Genomic DNA, 22,857 nt, shown 5'->3' with positions numbered 1-22,857 from the left:
AACAAAACACTCCACAAACCCAAGGGGTCAAACTGCAGTAGTTGTGAACAATGCAGCTCTGCACCCTTATGTTTTGATTTTCTTCATGTTGCATTTAACATTGATCCTTTGCCCAGAATTTAAATGAAGATGGAGTTTCTGTTTATATCTTTAACTGAAGTCTGGTTTGGGCTCCATTTGCATTTTGGCTCCCGAGGGGTCATCAATCCAACTGAAACAATACATGTGTGTTTCAGGTCACATCTGTGAAGGAGAATGTGCCCTATCCAGATCAAGGCATCCCATTAAAGTCTGCAGCCCATATGTGTGGCTGCTAAGGAGCACCAAGGCAGCACATGAAAGCAGCTCTGTATGAAAATGAGCAGAGCATCCTCTGGGCTGGCAGATCCCAGGTGACAATGGCTGTCCCTGATGTCTGAGCATGGCCTCCTGAGGGGTCAGCTCTCCCACGGGCACAGCTCCTGCCTGTCCCACCCTTTTGTTGACAGAGTGACAATGTCACTATCCTTTGTCACCTCAAAAAGGAAAGCAGCCCAGAAGTTTCTCTTCTCCTTTATTAGGTGAAAAAGCCACCTCATAGGACCTGGGGGAGCTTCCCCTCAAACTTAAGGATGGCCAATTGGACAGAAGCCAAAAAGTCCCACCTGGGCTATTTACTAGAAAAAGAAGTGAATAAAGAAACTAATTGTTTTTGTGAGGTGTTTTACCAGGAGCAAGGACCTCCTGCACCTAGCTCAGTTTTTCTCTGTTATTTTGCCTTTTATGAAACCTTTTTGTTTCCAACACTGCAACAGAAGCCACCCTGCTGATTTTTATGCCTCCAAAGGGACCTGAGTTATCTTGAATGTGTTATAGGCCTCTGAGAGCTTATGAGACCTGCTGGAGGAGGCTCCTATAACATGACCCAGCCCCATCCCAGGCACTTTGCTCAGCCATCAATCCAGCTGCAAGTGCTCCACTGGTAACATGAGCCCCATTGCTCTGTCCTGCTCAGTAAAATGTGACAATGTGTGAGTCAAAACCAACAGCTCTGAAACACCATGTGCTGTCTGCTCTGTCCTGCTCTCCTCAGAGGTGTCCCAATGCAGCTTTGACCCAAAATCCTTCCAGCCTAATTACAGGGTGCTCTGTGCCAGATGCTGCAGTTTTACCCCCTCACTGTGCAGAATCACAGAATGGTTTGGGTTGGAAGGGACATTAAAGCCCATTCCTTTCCATCTGTCATGGACAGGGACACCTTCCACTGTTGCTCCAAACCCTGTCCAACCTGGCCTTGGACACTTCTAGGGATGGCACAGCCACAGCTTCTCTGGGCAGCCTGTGCCTGGGCATTCCCAGCCTAACAAGGAAGAATTTCTTCTCCATATCCCATCTAACCCTGCTCTCTGACAGTATGATGCCATTCCCGTTGTCCTGTCACTTCAGACCCTTGTCCAAAGCCCCTCTTCAGCTCTCCTGGAGCCCCTTGAGGCACTGGAAGGAGCTCTATAGTCTCCTCAGACCTTTCTCTTCTCCAGGCCCAAACCCTACAAGGGTGTGCCCAACTTTGGACAGTGATGAGCTGCTCAGAGCTTCTTGCAGGTGATCACCAATATTCACTGCTGCACCATGCAGCAAAAATCCAAAAAATCTTCAGAAATCACAAAAGGGAGAAGGGAGGGCAAAAGGAAGCAGGGAGGAAGAAGGGAGCTCTCTTACCTTGGTACTGGGAGGGAGACTCTGACGGGCGGCTGTACTTGTGCTTTTTACCATCTTTCCAGTCTATGGCTGAGACAAGAAACAGAGCATTTGTGTCAGGGAAAGGAGCCAGGCAATGCACCCTTCTGCACTATCTGTGCTCCAGGCACTTCAGAGGAGAGCAGTGACCCCCCTGCCATGACCCCAGAGATATGGATGATTCTCCTCTCTCTCTGGGGTGTGCTCCCTTCCTCTCCACAGCTCAGGCAGGTACCTGACAGGAGGTATCTACATCTGCACCTCAATCCCTGCTTAGTTCCCACTGTTCTCCTTCAGTGACAAGCAATAACAACAGCAAACTGCTAGAGCTCCATCATTTTAGCTATGAGAAGAAGGGCTTGAAAGGAACAAACATACAAGCCACTAAAAATGGATCTTTGGTGCAGAATGGCTCCTTGTGTAGCTACTCCAGGTTATTCCACACAAGCAACCTCAGCCCTTTGTGGTGACAGGGAGAGGACTTCTCTGAAAATCTGCACAAGTGCCCTCTCCACACAAAACACCAGGTTTCCTTGTGCCCCTTGCAGCTCAGAAGAGAGCACCAGCTCTGCAGAGCAGCTCACCTGAGCTGTCTTTGCTCATGACAGCTTTGGGTCTCAGAGCTCCAAAAAAACTGAAGTTCTCAAGACAGCTCTGGAAAGTGATAGAGCAAAAAGTGGGGAATGCTCATGCTGGCCTCCAGCCCTGTGCCATGACAGAATTCACCCTGAGCCAGCTCCTCAGCCAGGCTGGCACCCTGGGAGTGCTGCTGCACTCCAGCTCCTTTATTTTACAGACTATTTTTAGGGCTATTGTAGACAGCAGCTTGGTAGTGCCCTATGAAATGTGCCTTGTCCCTATGAAAAACAGCTCCTTCTAAAAGGAAAAGGTTTGAAATCTGACCAGTAACTGGAAGAGGCAGGCTAAGAGCTGCTTCAAAAGTGGGCTGGGGTGTCTTGACGTGTCTGGAATTGCTTTGGAACTTTTTTTTTTACAATCTTCTCTTCTTGACATGTTTTTTTTTTTTTCAGCACAATGGACAGGACAGCATGTAGATTTTATTGCTCTGGAAGGTGATAGAGCAAGAGTGGGGGATGCCCACCCTGCCTCCAACAGCCTCCAGCCCAACAGAGGGATGCCAGATCAGCATCCCTTAAATGAACACGAGGGACATATGGAGTGTGGCCACAGTGTCCCCAGCCATGGGCCAGACAAAGAGCCTCCTTGGAGAGACATAAATGAATGAAAAGGATTGAAGGACACCCTTCCTAATAAATGCATTACCACGAGGCACAGTATTGTGCCATGTCCCTAAGAAAGCAAGAATAAAGGACATAAAGTATTTAAGTCAGAAGCAAAAGAGCCCCCTGGGTGGGTAAGGCTCCCCTCAGTGCTGCAGGACAGCCCTAACAGCATCCATGCACTCAAAGGAGCTTCTCACCATACTCTGCAGGTGAAGGTACATTTTGTTCTTAACCTTTAACATGCAAAAATCCTCATTAAGCAGGATACAAAAGCAGCAGAAAGAGAGCGAAACAAGAATTTCTGCAGACAAATAAAGAAACGGTGCAAGTTCAATGCATTATTAAAAAAGCAGGTAAGTAGGACAGAAAGCCACGTGTGCACAGTGCAGGTGCTGCCTCTGCAACCTCCAGCCTGGCATTGTGAGCTCAGGTCACAGAGGCAGGCTGGGCTGGAGGCTCCAGGAGCACAGAGAACAAGCTGTGAGCGAGGCTGAATCCAGCCAGCCCGGGCCTGGGCCACGCTGCTGACTAATCAACCAGCCTCCTTTATTGCCAAGCCCTCCAGCTGCCTCACAGCAGGGTCCCCCCATTCCCTGCTTTCCTTCATTTATTTTCACTTCATTAAAGGACAAGCAGTGTTAGGAAGAGGATAATGCCTCTGTAAGATGAACCACGACAGAAGCAAAGGAGACATTTAAAAAAAATAAAGGGAGGAGAGAAATCGAGCATAGAAATCTCCTGCAATAAACCTTGGGAGTGTGGAGCAGATGTGAACAAAGAGCTGTGGAGGATGCTCCATCCTCTCCCTTCTCCCTTCCCCCCTCCTCCCTGATGAGATCACTCCAGTCAGACGCACATGCATGGCACAGCACTAAAGGAAATCAATATTTCTGTTAAGCACAAGAAGCCAGAGCAGCTCAGCTGCAGGCAGCCTGCTTGGCTTCACCCTTTTTGTTGGGGATGCAGGACCCAGGAAGCACGTGCTGAGTGAGGGGCTGAGGGGCTGGGTGGCAGGGTAACCTCCTGACAGGTTTCCTCTCCACAAGGCAGCCTGGTTTCTGCTTTCATGCCTCATTAGAGGGGGGATGCCTGTGCCAGCTCAGGCAGTTTGCCTCATGCTGGGAGCTCTGCCAGATGGTGCCCTGGGTTCTGCAGGGCACCCTCACTGCTGCCACTGTGCTCTATGAGCTGCAGGGATGCCCCAAAAAAGGACTCTCCTCTTCCTGTCACAGAGGGGGATTGATGAACTGCTCTCTGCAGTGATTGAGAAACACACAACAACTCTGTTTTGGGCTTCCAGCCACATCCCCTCAGCTCCCAGCCCACTGCCAGCCCCCTGAGGCAGTGCAGGCCATGCCAGCTCCCTGCAGGGCCCTTGGCTGTGCCAAGCATCACTGCTCACCTTTCTGAGGGCCTGGTTTCCGCATTCTACCACCTGCTGCTGTCCTTATCCTGGGACTGGGCTGCTCTTACAGAACTGAAGATGTCTAGGACAAAAGAAATAAAGATGAGAAAATTCCCCATTCTGGAACACACAGTCATCTGCAGCATTAACTCATCACACAGCGGGGGGAAAAACACCCTCTGTCACCTGGGGTGGCACAGAACACACACAACTCATTTCACCCCCTGAAACTACAAGACTTTCTCCAATTTGTGGACAACACCAAATTCGTGGCAGCAGGAGCAGCATGAATAAGCACAAGGAGCACATGCCTGGATCTGTGCTAACCCTACAGCGGGTCCAGAGCGTGTGTGTGGAAGGAGGGGCTGCTCCCACTCACTAACAAAGGGAGGCAGAGCTGGAATTTATGAAAGAAAACACATGGAAACATAACATTAACTCTGGCAAAGCAGCACAGCAATCCCCAGCTTGCCACTTACAATTCAAATTGCTCACAGCAGTTCTGGGGAATAAGGATGAGAAATTGGACAATGACCCAGGAAATACTTTTGCTGTTAGCACTGCCACGAGTGTCCAAGTTGTGCTGCATTTTTTGTTTTCCTGGTTAGAGGAAAACTGACTGGACTGTGCCCAACAAGCAAAAGCATTTGCATTCTTGTTATAAAGAAATATTCCTGAAAAATCAGAGCTCCTGGGAGATGTGTGGTGATCATGTACAGGGACCCAGTGCTCCAGCAAAAGCACTCTCACAGGGCAGGGCGTGCCACACCCATAAAGCCCTGCCAAGCCCTGCCACAAAACATCCAAATGAATGGCTGAGCCACAAACCAGCCCTTGGGAAAGCCACGAATAGCATGTTTTGACACTCCACTAACTAATGAAAGATTAATTGTATCAATATAATTCCATTTTGTTCACAGTGGGGCAGTCAGGAGAAGGAGGAAGCTGTCTCAGGACACAGCACTGAGTAGCTGCTTAAAGGGTTATTTACAGATCCAGCTTGGCAAGAATTTGGGGTTTTGAAAACCAGGCTTTTTCTAAATGTAAGAGGAATAGAGTTTAATTTTCTGTAACAGCTCTGCAAACTACAGCCTCTTTACATGCAACACTGAGCAATACTCTGAGAAGAAAAATACTGAAGGAATATTAAATACTAAAGGAAAAAAAAATCCTGGTTGTTTTTTAATCCAAATCAAAAGGTGCACAGTAGTCACTTATTGCTTCTCTCCTAAATAAAGTGTGTGTCTGTACACACTTGTGAAAGGAGTAAGGCTGGTTTCCCTGTCAATAGCAGAAGGTAACCTACATGTGAAGGGTTAGTTACAACTTTTAAAGCTTCTTTTCATAATTTTCTTCAGTCATTTTTATTAAAGACTAGCAGTCCTGGCAGGAAAGGATCCCCTAGACATAAAAACCCAGGCTGAAAGGTGTTTATGTATAAAGGCACCAGACAAGCATTCTCCATCTCTGGCTCTGCACCTCTGCTGTCTGTGGGACTTTCTTAAGTACCCACACATAAATCTCATGTGTTTGGCACAGGAGTTCCTGTGCCCCTCTGAGGGCTTCTGAAAAGCTGCTTCAGCCTGAGCACCTCAGAGCCCTGCTGGCAGGGATGTGTGACCCCCTCCCTTCTGAAATATTGGAAGAAAAAACATTGTGACTGTGTTTGAGCTGCTCAGAAAGGGTTTGGGAAAGGTTATGGCCAAACAACCCTAATGAGGCTCAGGGAGACCTTGTCACCCTCCACAACTCCCTGACAGGAGGGGCAGACAGGTGAGGGTCAGTCTCTTCTTCAAAGGAACAAGGGACAGTTCAAGAGGAAACAGCCTCAAGATGTGCCAGGGGAGGTTCAGGTTGGACATGAGAAAGGATCTCTTCACAGAAAGGGTTGTCAAGCATGGGAATGGGCTGCCCAGAGAGGTGGTGGTGTACAGAAGAAGTGTCTGGATGTGGCACTAGTGCTCTGGTGTAGTGGCCATGGTGGTGTTCAGTCTTGATGATCTTGGAGGTATTTTCCAACCTTAATGATTCTATAATTCTGTGATCCTGACAAAGCACAGAGCTGACTGCTGGTATCCCTCAGCCAACACTGCAGCAGGCTCTCAGCAAGATCTCGTGTCATGGAAGAGAATCAGATGTTGTAAATGTCCAATTTAAATAAATAAATAAATAAACAAATGGTGACTCTTCCCCAGAGGAGGAGACTTAAGCTGCATGGGGAATCCCACTCTGCTGAGAGCCACATGAGTGCCAGCTCAAGGACACTAAAATCTAAAATATGCTTCCAAGAAACTGCCCAAATGTGACAGCCCCAGCCTGACTCCTGCCAGCCCTCATGAGCCTCTGACACACCCAGCTCCCCCGACATCTCACATCACAGGACAGCAACATGGGGGTTAATCCTGCAAAATCATAACTCAAGGAAAAAAAAGCAAAATAATTGGAGTGCTCAGAGTCATGTAATGCCTAGAGAAGAGGCAGAGCCAAACTCCACGATGCACAGCTTCAGGCTGCCTGCCCCAGGGGCAGCTGGACTTACACAGGCAGATGGGAGCCACCAGCCTGACTGCATCCCAGGGACAGGGACAGGGACAGGGACAGGGACAGGGACAGCTCCTGCCCCAGGATGCAGGGATGCCCTTCTTCAGCCATGGAGACAGACGCTGTACAATCACAACTGGGAGGGATCCACAAGGATCACCAAATCCAACTCCTGACCTGTCACAGAAGCCTCAACAGTCCCACCCTGGGGGTATCTGAGAGTCCAAATGCTCCTGGAGCTCTGGCAGGCTTAGGGTCATGACCATTTCCTTATATCCTTATATCCAGCCTGACCTCCCCTGACACAGGTCCAGCCCCTCCCTTGGGTCCTGTCCCTGGTCACAGGGAGCACAGACAGGAGCTGCCCCTCTGCTGCCCCTGAGCTTTACTAACACAGGGCTTGGGAATTGATGATTTCCACTGACTGTAATTTATAGTTGCCCAGAGGAGCTGTAAAATCTCCACCCTTGGAGATACTCCAAACATCAGCAGCTCCCTCCCCTGCCAGCCTGATCTCACCTTGTAGCTGACTCTGACTTCAAAGTCAGCCCATGTCTGCATGCAGCATTGGACCAGACAACCTCCAAAAGCTCCTTCCAGCCTGAAACACCCAGGGACTTTATCTCACTGACAACGGACTGGATGGCAAGAGGAATCACTCTACAGGTTTTGACAAGGCTGAAATGCCCCAGTGAGGAGAATTCAGTGTAGAGAGAAGAAAGTTAAAGGCAGAACAGACAAGCCCACAGGCACCTGTGGACAGGAGCACCATGGTACCAATGGATGCGACCTTTACTCCATTCAGAGACTGAAGACTGAAAAAATGTGAAAGTAATAAATAGCAGAATGTACAGACTGGTATCCAAGGGGAAAAACCAGGCTACCCACAGAGACAGATCTTCCAGAATCACCTCAAGCACAAACGTGCCCCGGATGAGGACCTGCTGGCTGAATCCATGGCACAAAGGACACAATCTTACTGTTGCATCAAATAAAGCCTTTGAGATTTCCACAGCCCAGCACACGCTGCAATGCTCTATCTCCAGAGCCTGACACTTGCACAGAGCTGCACACCAGAGTTCAAACTCCCCTTGTTTTCAAAAGCTGTCTTTCTCCTGCTTGTGGAGATCAAGATAATCTCCCAAGCATGAACTACAGCATTACGGAGTGCTGGTTTCCAGAATTTTTAACCTGAAAGGACAGATCAATGTGCAAATTCATTTCAGCAGGATGCTACCTCAAAAACGTAAAAAGACCAACTAATTTGCTGCCTTTAGTAGCAGATGAAGTGCCTCTGCCAGAGTTTCAAACAACTTTCACTCACCGAGATATCAAAAGTGCCAAGGGCTCCACTGAACTGTCATGGGCTCTAGTTCCCCATCACTCCTACAAGACAGCAGAGTCAGTACAAACACTGCGGCATAGCAAAACCTGAAAGCAGAGAGACAAAATGAAAAAGTTTGCATTTAATTGCAGAAAGGCTAAGTTACCAGCTGCATTATTCATGTTCATATTTAATTCATTTAAAACATCCAAATTTAAATTTAAAGACAGCTGTAACAAACATTCCCACTTGCACTCACAAAGCAGCACAGAACTTGACACAATTTAAGTTCAGCTTGCAGTGAGTACACGGGACTGCGGCTGTTAAACACCTTTGATATGAGTATGATCACATCAACTGAGCTGATAGAAACTAGTTCAGCTTTTGTAAAATGAAACTATCACACAAAGGAGGATTGAAAAGACTAGACCTGATTAGTAATGAAAAGGAGAGAGACCACAGGAGAGGCATATAAAATAATGAGTAGCATGAAGAGAGAGAACTGGGGACTCCAAATTATCCCTTCCCAGTGCAGCAGAGCAAACCTACAAAAGTAAAAAACTCCCAAGTATATACCAGGGAGAAGGAACAGTTCATTGGAAATTAATAGACATGCAACTTCCTTATGGAGGAAGTTATCAAGAGAAGTAAACGAGTAACCTTAGAAATGACACAGACATTGAAAAGCAAACCAGCATTTGTAAGGGTATCAAAGCATGAGACCCATGGGCCATCAAGAGCTGAACCAAGGCTGGGTGCCCAGCCAAACCCTGCCCACCACATCACTGCCTCAGCTGCTGTGCTGGGGCAAGGAAAAGCTGAGCCCTTGCCCTCCTGCCAGGCTGCTGATCCCAGCTCACAGCCAGGGGCAGGACACCAGCTCAGGACATGGCTTGTTCACAGCCTGGTGGGCCCTGGGCTGGGTTACACTGAGATTCACACTTTTGATGCATTTTCCTTTTTCTCAGGCAGGCAGGGCTGGAAGAGCATCCCAGGGCATCCCCAGCTCCTCCAGCCCTGCACAGCCCGCAGCAACACTGCGGAAATGCATCTTAATCCAATTAAGTTCTCCCCCCGCTGCTCTTGCCAACAGGCTCTTCCAAAAGCTCATCCCTAAGGGTAGTCAGATTCAATTTACCTGTGCCAGATTGGAAGGCAAATGCAGGGTTAGAGGGGAGCCTACTCTGCAATATTCCTCCACAAAATGTGGCAATGGCAATATCAGTAAAACAAAAATGAGAAAATGTGGGTGGAAGATGCTGTCCCATCTTTCCAGACCTCATGAGATGCATGTAATCCCTTTATCCCCAAAGCCTCTGCTCCTTCAGAGTGCATAATTATCAAAAGAGTTAGAGCTGAGGCTCTTAATGTCTCTTCTAGGCACTTCTTTGTTCCACTCAAGGCACCAGTCACATCTGAATTATTTCCTGGGGTTGTTTGGACTTCCTATTATACAAGGATGATTATGGTGAACCTTGGGATGGAGTCCAAGTCGGATCTCAGCACTCCCATGTTTGATTGAAAGGGAACCTGAAGGTTTGCTGACAGCGTGCCAAGCTTCAAACCTCGCTGGACAATGCCTCTGCCAGCAGGCCAGAGGCTTTCAGAGACAAGAGGAAGAAAACCACCAACAGTGAAGCTGGAAAATGGTTTTATTAGGTCAGATACATACCCACAGATTAGGATTGGGGGGAAAAAAAAGAAACTTTGCATATTGACAGAGGACTGTGAGAATGAGGCTTCTTGGAAATCCCATGGGGGCTGCCACAAGAGAATCCTGACAGTTTCTCATGATGCAAAGTGCCTGCAGTCATTGATTTGTTTCCCACAAAAGCACAGGTCTGGAGCACCATGACCACTGCAGCCACTAAAAATCCCTTCCATGTAACCTTTGCTTCAGCTGAGGTTTTCTTCACAGTGATGTTTCCATCAAACACCATCAATGTTTCCAGCAGTAAAGAGCTGTCCCTTACAAATTCCCTCAGGAAATGTGAGGGCAGCCCTGTAAGCTCCTGCCTGTCAGAGGTGATGGCAGTTCTGCCATTCCAGCCTCTCTGCTGGGATGTTTCAGCTCCATTCTGGAAGCCCCTATGTGACTACACAGGCACATCCAGTGCCATCCCAACCCAAGCAGAAAATCAGGCACATGATGAGCAGATAATGCGAATTACAGAATATCCTGAGTTGGGAGGGATCCATAAGGATCATCAATTCCAACTCTGATCCCACACAGGATGCCCCAACAATCCCACCCTGTCCCTGAGAGCATTTTCCAGATGTTCCTTGAGCTTTGCCAGCCTTGGAACCATGACCATTCCCTGGAAGCCTGTTCAGTGCCCCACGACCCTCTAGGGGAAACACCTTTTCCAAACTCAGCCTGCTTGCTCATTTAACACCTTTTCTGCCATTTTTAATTTCTGTGGTACAGAAAGAAAAGCACTTTCAGCTTACCTGATGAAATCAGAGGACTGTCAGTGCAAAATCTGACTCTTTCAGTTTTCCCACTGGACTTGGCTCCTCTGATTTCTGCCTGACCTGTGAATACCAGAACTTTTGCTGGTCTAAACCACAGTTCTTGCCCTCAAGGCACTCTCTGATGAGCCAGCTAACTGACCCCTTTCCTGGGCAGAATCCAAAGAGCAGCTCCCAGCACTGAGCCTTCTTGGAGCCAGACATGCAGGCAAGGAGTCCTAAACCAAAATGCCAAATGAATGCTTATGTGGGACCTGGAGTAAACTGGAGTAAAAAGAAAAGGAGTGATCAGCTTCCCAGTTTGAAAAGGTGTGTCAAAATTTATCTTAAACAATGATTGGAGTTCCTTCCACCTCCCTTTACCATCCTCCAGAGCAAGACTGGAGTTTTATCTCTCCTTGTCTGTGCAAAGTCATGTTTTTGGCAGCTCCAAACAAAGGCTGATAAAGATACAGCACCCCTGGAAGCATCTCCCCTCATCAGGTCAGGAGAGCCCTTACATTCATACCAGGGAATATTTCTAAGTAACACTGTACAATGAATGCTGGTATTTCCATCTGCAGTGCTGATCCCCTCGTGTGATCTGAAATACCTGATGGCTGTAAACCATTACTCCTCTTTCTGCCAGAAGGATTTTCTGTCATTTCCAACATCTCTCATTCTCTGGAATTAATTTTATCCTTCTATCATGTAAGAAGTGGACTGATGAACTCCAGACCTCATGACAGGCTCCTCACAAACACATTCTTGTGTTAACACACTGAGGTGTCTCGAAGATGTGATCACAAGGAACACACTTCCTCAGCCCCCGAGCCAAGTCTCACGGGATTACATATTTTAAAAGACAAAAACACAGGAAAAACTTGGATAGACCATGTTTCTACAATGAAAATATTGATTTTATGACTTCCTTTTGAACACCTTCAGGTTGGTGGGGAGAGGAGAAAAGTCAGCCTCCCAGGAAATGGCAGCTGGACCACCAGACACTGCAGAGTCAAGCTCAAGAGATCACCATCAGGGTGATCTCTTGAAAAACAAGGGACCAGTGGGAGGAACCACCACTGTGAGCAAAGCTACAACAGTTACCACTGCTCATAACTGTGGAAGAAATGAAATAAAACCTTGCAGGATTTCAATAATGATTTCCTTCCCTGTGCAAAAATAACCCCAAAAAACCAACCCCCATAAAAAAAAAAACCAAAAACAAACAAACCAAAACCAAAAAACAAAACCCAGAAAAACCCAACAAAACCAGCATGGGCCTTGGATCAAACCAAAAACATCCTGACATGTATCACTGTGAGCAGACCTTGCTCTCCACAAAGAATGAAGAGGCTGCAATAAAGACAACATATTTGGCACACTCCAGGAACAGGATACCCAGGCTGAGAGAAAGGGAGAGATGAAAGGGCTTCAAATAAAAGACAAATAAGATAATCTGACTGGAGTCTGCTAAAGGAAGCCCCTTAACAGGATGAATTTTCTCACTACAGACATGTTTACTGATGAGCTGGGAGTTACAGCTCCGTGGCTGCCATTTCTTTAGTGAGGGGGGTGAGCACTCCAGCCCCCCAAATCCTCCCTGGAAAGATGGGGCTCAACTGCTCTGAGAAGTCCACACACTGCTGAAAAATCAGAGCTGCTTTTAAGACTGGTATTGGTTTCCTACCCACTCCAATAAAAAGAGAACAGTGCAAAACCTACAAACTTCCCATGCAGGGAACATGGAATCATGGAGTGGTTTGGATCAGAAGGGAGCTCAAGCATCCTCCTGTTCCAACCCCCTGGACATGGACTCACAGCACTCACAGGATCCTGTGCTGCTCCTCTCCAGACAGGATCATGTCCAAGGCTTGGAGCCAAAGCTGGGCTGCCTCCCACTGGAGTGGCCCACCTTAAACTCATGCTGATGTGGCACAGACCTTATCTAATCATACAAATCCCCTGTGGTAACAGCTGGGGCTGAGGAAGCTTCACCGTGCTCCAGAATTGTATCAGCAAATCCTTCATGGCTGGTCCTACTGCTGAAGTCACTTTGAGGTTCTCCCTCTGAGCTGAGCAATGCCCATGTCCCACATCCCACTGTGAAAGATGCCACCAACACTCTCCATAACTCTTCTGGAGGGGTTTTGGGAAAAGCTGCAGATCTGTTTCTGGCTGTTAAGCAGAGACACTTCTGACTGTACCTCCATGGAGCTCTCCCAAGTGCACTGTTACAAAACCCAACACAGAGATCTGCTTTTTGGGCAGGTAAGGTGCCTGTAACATACAGAAAAGCAAAGCACTGATGGGCTTCAGTGCCATATGGGAAGAACATGCCAAAGCAAGGAACTGAACCTGTGTGCCCAAGGCTGCTGCTCCTAACACTGAACCATCTGTGTTACAGCTATTTTGTGTCAGCAGGACTCCCATAGCTAAAAGTTAAAGTCTCCTGACTTTAGAAGAGGAATGGCTGGGTTATAGACTGGCACAGCAGTGTACCCAATCCACTGAGGACAACTGGAAGTAGAGAAGATTTATCACACATGGGGCTCTACAGCCTGATCCTGGCACCCTGGTGACTGGGAAGGAGACCACAGGCCAGGTTTGCAGGTACCTGAGTTTGCTTTCATGGCAATTCCAGAACATGGAGAGGTGCAGGACATGGTGCACCCCACACTCCTGTGCTGGGTCATGCCCCCCTTGCCTGGAGGGTGAACCTGGAGGACAGGGTTGATGCAGGGCACCCTGAGGGTGCACCAGCCCGTGCAGGCATAGTGGGAAGCCCAAACTGATGCAGGCAGTACAGAAAGTTTTGCAGCAATGTGGTTATTTCAGCCTGCACTGAGCCACATGGCAAAGCTAAGAGCTATTACTGAAAGCAGATGGCTTACAGGAGACCTTGAAATGGGATTCTGCCCAGGGCACTTACAAAGTCACCCCTCACAAAAGCACACAACAGGATGCTTCAAAGTCTTTAAATAAGAATTTAAACAGGAGTACATTAAAAACCAGTGCATGGTTTCCATATCACCCCCAGACAGGCCAGTACAGCCCCCCTTGCACAGTCAGCTGTGGCTGCTTTCCCAGACAGCAGTTACAGGGGTGATGGATGTGACCCCAGAAAGGGCCATGGGTCTCTGGTTGACACCCAGCAGATATATGTATGTATAACATGTTTAATCAACCTTATCCTTAATTCTCTACTGGACTCTATTAAAAAATAAACTCTTTATGGCATGGAAGATATGGGGGGACAATGTATTCCTATGGAAGGAGAAACAGGAGGCAATCCAGAAGGAAAGGACTGATTTCCAGTTGTGTCTTTATTGGAAATGTCAAGACAGACTGTGCAGTGATGCTGCAAGCAGGATGTGAGAATTCCTCAAAGAAAATTTTGCATTAACTATTTCTAGTAATGTAAGTTTGATAAAGTTACAGCAGAACATCCTCAGGAGACCATAAACAGGGAAAGGCAGCTTGAGGGGGAATAAAAAACCAAAGGGATGGTAATTAGGGGACACAACAGAAATGTAAATGAGGAAAACCTTGCAAAGAGAGGGGAAGGAGATGACCCAATCCCTTAAAACACCCTGTATCTCACAAGCACGAAGGAGGAGGGTGATCCTCAGGGAGAGACACACGGGGCAAGGGTTTCCACTGAAATGGCAGGGAGGGAGAAGAGAGCTCAGGGAGCAGAGGAGAACAAACCAGCCCTGAAGAAAAGGTGAGGGACAAAATCACCACTCTCTAATGAGATAAATACTGAGACATGGGGGATGATGATGGTTACATACACCTACTATTGCATTTTCCTTCTCCTTTCCTTCTATAACCAACCCCAACAATTAAATGGAATGCTTAGCAATATCCCTTGGGAAAATACAGGGATGAAAACTCATCCTCAAGCCTCACAAGGCATCAAAGCAATCACTGAGCATGTTACTGGAGTGCCTGAAGTGCTCTTTTTCCTCATCCAGCACAAAGGAATGACCTTCCAAGGAGTTAAGCATTTCCTACCTTCCTGAGGTCCAGCACCAACACAAACATCTCCCTGCTGACAAAGGGGAGGAGGGAGGGGGGTACGACTCCGGTCACACTCAAGGCTGAATCCTTCACAGATCCACATACACATCCCTGTCCCTGACTCAACATCCATACAGCCAACCATCCCAAACCTTCCAAATGCAACTCCCTCTGCCCTCCTGAACAAACTCAGGGTCTCCCTGACAGGAAGCACAGCCAGACTCCCCTCCAACCCTTCCAGCAGCTGATTCTTCTTATGCAAACAAAGGACAGATGAGAAATAGTTCCTACTGATCTGCCCCATCTGCTAAAGAAATGAGAAAGATAAAATCTCCAAACCCTCAGGGTATGGAGCAGAGCCACAAAACCTGGATTTACCCTTGTTGGAGGGGAAGAGGGATGTCTGGGGAGGGAAGGATGTGAAAGGATCATTCCTCCTGGTGCCTGGTCTGCTCCAGCCCAATCAAGGCAAAGGGATGCCCAGGAGAAGAGCTCCTCAAACTCATTGTACCCCAAGGGAATGGTGTGCCAGGGCAGGAAACAAGCATCTTTGTTTTATTTTCTCACTCATGTAGAGAGATATTAATTCATCTATTTCTTAGGAAAAAGAAAGGAAATTGCTACAGTGCAACATGTCAAGAGAAACCAGAAGAGCCAGGCTCACTGGGGATGGGTATTAATTACTGCTTGCTATTTTTACCCTGTGTATAACTCTGGTCTCATCTGTGACTTAAGAAGATAAAATCCCAGGATTCAAAACCATGTATCTACTCAAATAGAAATATCCTCTACTGGGTGCAAAGTCTGGATATAGAAAAAGTATAACATGCCCATCAAAATTACACTCGATTTTAATAACAAAAGAAAGAACAATCTAGACGTAGACAGAAATTTTAGCTCAGGAGAATTACTCCCAGAGAGGAAAAATCACTAGCCAGTTCCTGCAGGAAACCCTGAACAGATTGCTGTTAATTATGTAAAGAAGTAGTTGTTAGGCTGCTTTACATTCCTGAAGGGCCAAGAGTTTGGACAACTAAAAAATATCCTGTGAGGCTCTGCACTATTTTCTGTGCAGCACACCGTAGATGCCAGTAAAAAACCCAAACCATGACCACAAGCAACCAAAAGTCCATCCTGCAGCTCTGCAAGTATGTTCAGTGTCTGCCAAGGAGCTAATGAAAACAAGGCACTCTTACAGACTGTATCTGCTCGACATTCAAGTACCTGCTGGACATTTTGTACAGCTTATAAAGCCATAAAATATCACAGGGCATTTACAGATTTTCCAGCTGACAACAATATGAAATAACTGAGCAGCCCCAGAACACACTGAGTCCTCTGGTCAGGCACAAGATAATGCTGAACAGATACTACCATACACACACACACACACATACATACATAACTGGAGACTCTGCCAGCAGTGTGCAAGATGTGACCTAAACTCATGGTGATGGAAAAGGAGCCAAGATTCAAAAGCCATCCCTCAACTCCACCATAATGCAGGAACAACAGTGGCACTGCCCAGATCTATAGTGCAGGGCTTGGATAATGCCCAAGGGAAACAAGCCCTTCCTGCCCTCTCCAGGCACAGCAATTCACCCTCAAGTGAGCTGCTACCTCCTGCCATGCTGGAGGAGATGTGGCACTGTACAGCCAGGTAAAAACCTCCAGTGTGGGGCTGTGGCAATGATAAATGACCTCAAGAGTCAAGTGACAAGACAGGTCAGCCAGCTGCCACAGTTTACCCCACTTGTGGTAAGAGTTAAGGGCTTCAGGTGAGCCCTTAGGTGGTGGAACTGATACCTGCTGCCCATCAGTGGCCAATATCCTCTGGATAATGTCAGCTTTATATAACAAATGGTACAGCATTTTTCTTCTCTTGGTAGCTTGCCAGAAGAGAAGGTGAAATATCAAAATGATGGGGTTAAAGTACAGCAATACCAGCCTGAAATCAAGCAAAGCTCCTTAAATCTCAGAATAGTCAGGCAGTGGAGTGAATTGCTGAGGAAAGTAGGAATCACCATCACTGGAAATCTTAGAACACCCTAGAGAAACTTCCAGGAAACATTATGTATGGGTGATCCTTCAAGGTCACTTCTAGAAACACTGAAACCACAAGACTTTCTGCATAGGTACCTCCCTGATCACACAGCCACTGCACAATTTTAATGGACTGCAGCATCTAAGATTTGCTGTAAAAAGACAAAAAAAAAAAAGAAACCAACCACAGTAGTCAGCGTACAGAGAGCAGCAGTCTCTGGGCTGTGAGAACAGCCACTCGATTTATTTTTAGAAAGCAGAATTGGTACAACTTCCTCCTCGGTCCACATCAGACTCCATCAGCTCTTCTGCCTGCTCTCCTTTCCTTCACTCAACTAACAAGTATAGAGCAGAAATTTCTCCTACCTTATGTGTTGCAGCTGGGCAGGAAAGGCACAAGTGGGGAGCGAGGGGCCCTGCAGCAGCGAGTGCAGGGAGGGAGCACTGCTGGGAGATGCCCAGCACGCTGCAGAGTTCCCCCAGAGCATTCAGCCTGAGCTCTGGTAGCCACCCTCACCTTGAGCCATCACCTCTGCAGACCAGCTGGTATCAGGGACATTCAACTGCACTGTGGGGACATTTTGTGCCACCCAGAGCCAGAGCTAAGCCGGGGTTCTTGCCCCAAAGTCCATCCCCTCTGAGAAGAGCTATGGAGTAACCATCCACTCCTGATTGTCTATGAAGAAGACAACTCCAGAAGTTAATTCCTTCTAACTACTATAGGAATGGCTGGAAGTGAAATGCAAGTCCAGCATAACTCAGTAGAAATCCTGGCTTTTACTAAGGAGACAAAATACTAGCTGGGGACAGGTCAGAATTCAGTGATTGTATGTGGGTTGCTTTTGAAAATTCTCTGAATATTTAAGATGGATATACACATATAATGTTGTCAATGACAATGAGCCATCCTAAAGTTGCTGCTCCTCCGTGTCCCCCACGGTGTGTGCAGCCCAGCCTGGCCCCTGGCCTGGCCTGGCTGGCTTGGCTTGGCTTCCCCACAGCTGCAGGGACACAGGGAGGGCAGGCAGGCCCTGGCAGCAACCCAGGGAGGCTCCCACAGCCAGGAGGGAGCAAGGAGGAACAGGGAACACAGGCTGCCTTCCTGCTCACCGCAGACACAGCGAGACACGAATCCCCCTGCTGAGAGCTCAGCATGGGGGGAGGAGGCAGGGGCTGCTCCAAATGGGAAGGGAGGGAGGCCAGGAGCAGGGACACCCTGCAGCAGTGGCACAGGGGAGGGCAGAGCAGATGGAAGCTGGTCAGGCACTGCCAGCTGGTGTTCCAGCACAAGGTGACTGCAAGCAGCAGCGGATGGGACTGTGGCTTACTCAGTGGAGCACAGATGGGCTTCACCCTGTGCAGCCTCTGCCAACACTGAACTCAAACACTGTAAGTGTCCCCCAGCTCCCCCCAGGCACAAAACCCATTTTTCCTGGCAGGACCTTTTCCTGTGGTCAAACATCCCAAGCAAACCGCAGCAGATGTCACTCCAGAAATGGGTGAACCAAACTTGTTCCCTTGTCACGATATCTAGGAGAAAGGACCTGGACCAGTGTCCAGTGAAACCTGGAAGGGCCAGGAGAGGGGAGGAATTGCAGGAAACTCAATGGGCAGACTGAACTTCACAAATTTCCAAGGCATCGACTCCTACAGTTTCCGTTGTTGAAAACAAACCCGAGCCACAGGGAGGCTTCTGGGCTGCTCCCACTGTGGCAGTCTGGAAAATGTACAAGTTAATTGGAACTGGGTAACTCCGAGCACATTGGCTGGGAGGAGGCACATCCAGCAGGAGTTTCTTTTCTGACTGGTGATAACATCATTCAATTTCTAATACAAACAGAAAAAAACTTCTGAGCAAGAAATGGAGAGCGGCAGAAGCACAAGCTTGTGCCAGGGAAAAACAGTCCTGCCCGAATTCCCACGTCAGCTCCCTTGTGCTGGCAATGACCACACTGACTGTGCTCTGTTTCCTCATCTCCAGTGACATATTACAACCAGGCTGTGGAGCTGCAGGGGCCACTTCCCTCTGCTGATCAAGGCAGCTCTCAGGAAGCCAAGTGCTTTAGATTCCCCAGACATCACCTGTCCATCTGGCCTGTTAGATGAGGCTGCCACGCAAACAGCAGAGGCAGCAAAACAGACATTCATCTTTTCCTTCAGTTCTCAGCCAAATTCTTGATTTTTTGCTCAGGATGAGTCTGCATAAAAGTGTGAGATTCAGCCCAGTAAGAGCAGAGGCACACACAAACTCTGCTTAAATCCCTGCTACAGAGGCAGAAACATTTAGTAGGTGCCTGAGTGAAGACTGCAAACTGCTTATCACAGTGTCTAAATCTGCTAGAGGTGCTCTGTGTAAGAAAACTCGATAAAAGAGTGAAGCGTTACTCTGTTTTTTAAGGGACTTGAATGAAAATAGAGCTCTATGGGAAGTGTTTTCAGCAGCAGCCAGGCTGCAGTGATGTCCCTGTACTGATCTCTCCTTCTGCTCACAATTGAAATCACCTCTGAAATGTCCTGCTAAGGGAGATTGCCACCCAGGACAGAGCACAGCTTTGCAAAGAGGAGGAGGTGCTGATCTCCAGTGCTCAGGTGTCCCCACCAGACACTATTCTGACAGCACTACTTCAAGTCACTGGATTTGTTCACTCCAAACCCATTGAGACCTGGTGATAGACAGGGAAGAGCTCTTGTGCTTCCTGCTGCTCTCAGACTCCCACTATCAGGTTAAACATAGTGCAAATGTTTTATAACGGCTTCCACTGGTAGATATTTAAGCTGGCTAAGAAAGGGATTTTTTACAACTGTATTAAAGCCAGAAAAAGCATTTCCTTTAGGATTAGGCTGTGCTATCCTGCAAATGAAGTGGGATGAAGCATTTATGCCCCAGCTTGGAGGGCAGGTGCTACACCCGGATGTAGTGCTGGGGTGAAGGAGGGGTCAGAGTTACAGTTCTGCTACACTGAGAGTTCAATTGTGGAGATGATTTTTACCTTGGCATGTCTCTGAATTATATATATGCAGGAGATTAACCACCTCACAAGAGAAGGTGGCAGCCAGAATTGCTGCTCTGTCCTTAACGCATCTTCCCTCACTTCTCAGGGACCCCTCCTTGTCAGGAAGCTTCTCGAACTTAAATGGATGCATAAACTACTCAAAATCTTTTTGTCTCATTGCAAAAACTGAATTGCAGTAGCAGACAAGGAAAGAAAAGGAGAAAAGGGTCCTAGATGCAAACATTACAGCTCAAACGAGAACTCCAAACATGCCAAGGTTTAACTCAGCACAGCTCTGAGCTCACGTTGCTAGCACGCTACTCCAGATTTGCAAACAGGAGCTCACCGAGCACGCCAAGTCCTGTCACAAACACACAGTTAAAAGCACAAACAGGCAAACATGTGATCTGCATTCCTTGTCACAAAACAGTGCTGAGACATACCCAAAATGGGGTCATTTGGGCCCAGCTTATTACAACTCTCTGCAGAGTCCTGTTCTGACTGACCACAGCACTTTACGTGAAGTGTGAATGGGAGCAGCACCCAAGTCAGAGGCAGAGGACAGCCAGGCTGACATGCCCACGTGAGAAGAACAGAGAAACTGATCTTGCTCAGCTCAGGGAGAGGAAAAAGAAGTCTTCAAATGCTTCTAACTTAGCTGCAGACATGTAGGAAGTGGAGTGAGGTGGGGAGTAAGGTGTTCTCCATGAGCTCTGGACATCAGAAAAAGAACAGGTTTAAAGTACAAGACAAAGATTTAGATTAAACACCCTGAAAAATCTCTCTAATGATGGGGAGGCCTAAGGGTTGGCATACATCACCTGCACAGGATATGGAACTGCAAGCATGAAGAGCTTAAAAGGGTTTAGAAATTTAACTGACCTTACCCAGGGCTGGGAAACAACCAGCACATCTCTGGAGGTACCTGATGTCTGAGACTATGAAACAAAGTTTCAGCCATTCCTTTAAATCAAATGTAGGACAGGGACACAGCTGTCTAGACTGAAGCACAGTCAGTTGATGAATAAGATCATCATTTAATACCCTAACAGCATCTTTTACTTATAGACACTATATTGTCCTGCAAAATTCATCAGGTTTCCACTGAAGTGCCCCAAGAAAAGCAGATAATCAAGGTGCAGAATTGTCGCATGCTAAGATGTAAATACTAAATCAGGAGGACCAAGACTCAGCATATCTCTTACAAACAGAACAGATTCAAACTTTTAATTAAATAAATACTTTAAATAGCACAGAAATGCCTGTATTTCCTTCGTGCCCATTGTAAAGGACTCCCTGATTTCCATCTGCATTTTCATACCATCTACTGGGCAGATCCTGAACTACCCACCAGCACATGCAGGGCAGCATACCACGGCAGCTTGTCCCAAGCTGAGACCCCCATGAGCCGAGGTTTGTTCCCCATATTAACACCAAGCCACACGCCAGTGCCTGAGATGAAGCACAAGGAATGACACCACCATCCCATGCTCCCAATATTCCCAGCAAACACATATGGACAGCACAGTCTGGCCAGCAGAAGCTGAGAGTAAGAGAGGAAGGTGACGGGAGGAGGCCCAGCCCGCAGCCGGCGCTCAGGCGTTCATCCGAGGTGGGAGAACATTTTCCCCCAATATTACTGGCTGCGAACTGCAGCGACCACATGGCTGTTCCCAGCCACTCAGTGCACGCTGTTTACTATAAACAACAACAGTAAACACAAACTCAGCCCAAAAATCCAAGCCGGGGACCCCAGAGCTGGGTATCCACATTCCGATGCTCCCCATGGAAATAGTTTCATGTTCAGCTGCTGAACCTAAACAATTCGAGGCTCAAGGGAGCCAAGCTGCTCAGTGCATCCCAAACTCAGGCCGCCTGCTCGGATTTGCCAGCTCTACCTTCAGTCATCCAGACTCCAAAGTGCTGCCACAGTTTAACACGGGAGCTTCAAAGAGCTTGCGGATTAAACCTGCGCGGCAGGAGCCAGCCGTCAGCGGGGTTATTTTTAAACCTCTCACTGTGCACGAAACGCTCAAATCTTGTCTCGCTCCCAGCTCTATCCCAGCACTCGGCTCGGGGCGGCTGCGAAGGAGGCGCAGCTTTCCCCCAGGCATGGTGGTGATGGGATTTCTCCGGCTGCTCCCCGGGGTCACCCCGGCTACCTCCAGCGGCAGCATCTGCTCGGAGCACCGGGCAACAGCTCCACACACACACTGGGGTGACAGGACGGTGTCACCGAGCCCCGAAGGGCTCGTGGGGGAGGAAGAGCACAAACCCCGCGGGCACAGCCCGTGGCCGGGGCCACCCCCTGCAGCTCGGTCCCGCTTCCCCCTTCCTACCGGGAGCGCCCGGCCGGTACCGAAACGCGCCGGGGAGGGGGCAGCTCCGGCCGCCCCAGAACCGCTCCGAGGCCTCGGGGCGAGGCGGTACAGCGGCTGCCCGAGGCCCTGCCCGGGGACACCCGGCAGAACAACAAAGCCGTGGAAGAGGCTTCCCCGGGAGGCACAGCCCGGCCGGGTAGCCGCGGGGCCGGGGAGCCCCGGGGCGCTGCCGGGCCGCCGGGAGGGCCGGTCCCGGACGGGCACCAGCAGGTGCGGGCGGTGACAGCCGCCCCCGGCCCGGGCACCGCGCTGAAGCGGCGGCCGGGCCGCGCTGACAGGAGGGATGAGATCCGGGCCGGGCTGCGGGCCCGACCCCCGGCCGAGCCCCGCCGCGCCTCCCCGGCCGGGCCGGACCGAGCCCGGCCGAGCTGCCCGCCCCGGGCCGCCCGCTCACCTGCGCGGCCGCCGAGCGCTGGCGCTGCTCAGTCCCTCGCCGCCGCCGCCGCCGCCATGTTCGCGCTGCGCAGGGAGGCGGGGAGGGAACGGGAGGGAACGGGAAGGAGCGAAGGGGGAGCGGCGGGGGATCGGGGAGGAGGGACCGGCGGCCCGGCCCGGCCCGGCCCGGCCCCGCGCCGCCCCCGCCGCCGGGACGGCTCCGGCCAGCGCCAGCGCTTCGGCAGCTGATCGCCCGAGGCTCGGGGAGGCTTCGCTGGATCGGTGCGCTCCACTCGGCTCGGCTCGGTTGGGTTCGGCTCGGCTCGGCTCGGCTCGGCACGGCTCCTCTCTGGTTCGG

General features: G+C 49.1%; 1 protein-coding gene across 6 annotated transcripts in view; it reads right to left on the bottom strand.

Moving 5' to 3' along the window:
* Positions 1 to 22,602, bottom strand: part of SCMH1 (Scm polycomb group protein homolog 1) — a 61,936-nt gene extending 39,334 nt beyond the window's left edge. For 4 of the 6 annotated variants that reach the window (XM_084222521.1, XM_084222524.1, XM_084222525.1 and 1 more), the window contains exons 1-4: positions 22,519 to 22,602; positions 8,231 to 8,337; positions 4,363 to 4,447; positions 1,699 to 1,767 (exon numbers count right to left, since the gene is read on the bottom strand). In XM_084222521.1, coding sequence (XP_084078647.1) covers positions 1,699 to 1,767; positions 4,363 to 4,387 — 94 coding nt within the window. In that variant the 5' untranslated portion in view covers positions 4,388 to 4,447; positions 8,231 to 8,337; positions 22,519 to 22,602. The remainder of the gene's footprint in view (positions 1 to 1,698; positions 1,768 to 4,362; positions 4,448 to 8,230; positions 8,338 to 22,518) is intronic. The other 2 variants (XM_084222522.1, XM_084222523.1) reach the window with 2 other exon arrangements.
* Positions 22,603 to 22,857: the final 255 nt, after the last annotated feature.

Source organism: Fringilla coelebs (genome assembly GCF_963513975.1).
Source record: "Fringilla coelebs genome assembly, chromosome: 28".
Classification (NCBI taxonomy): Eukaryota; Metazoa; Chordata; class Aves; order Passeriformes; family Fringillidae; genus Fringilla; species Fringilla coelebs.
Note: the sequence above shows the minus strand (reverse complement) of the source record. Positions and strands in the feature narration are given on the sequence as shown.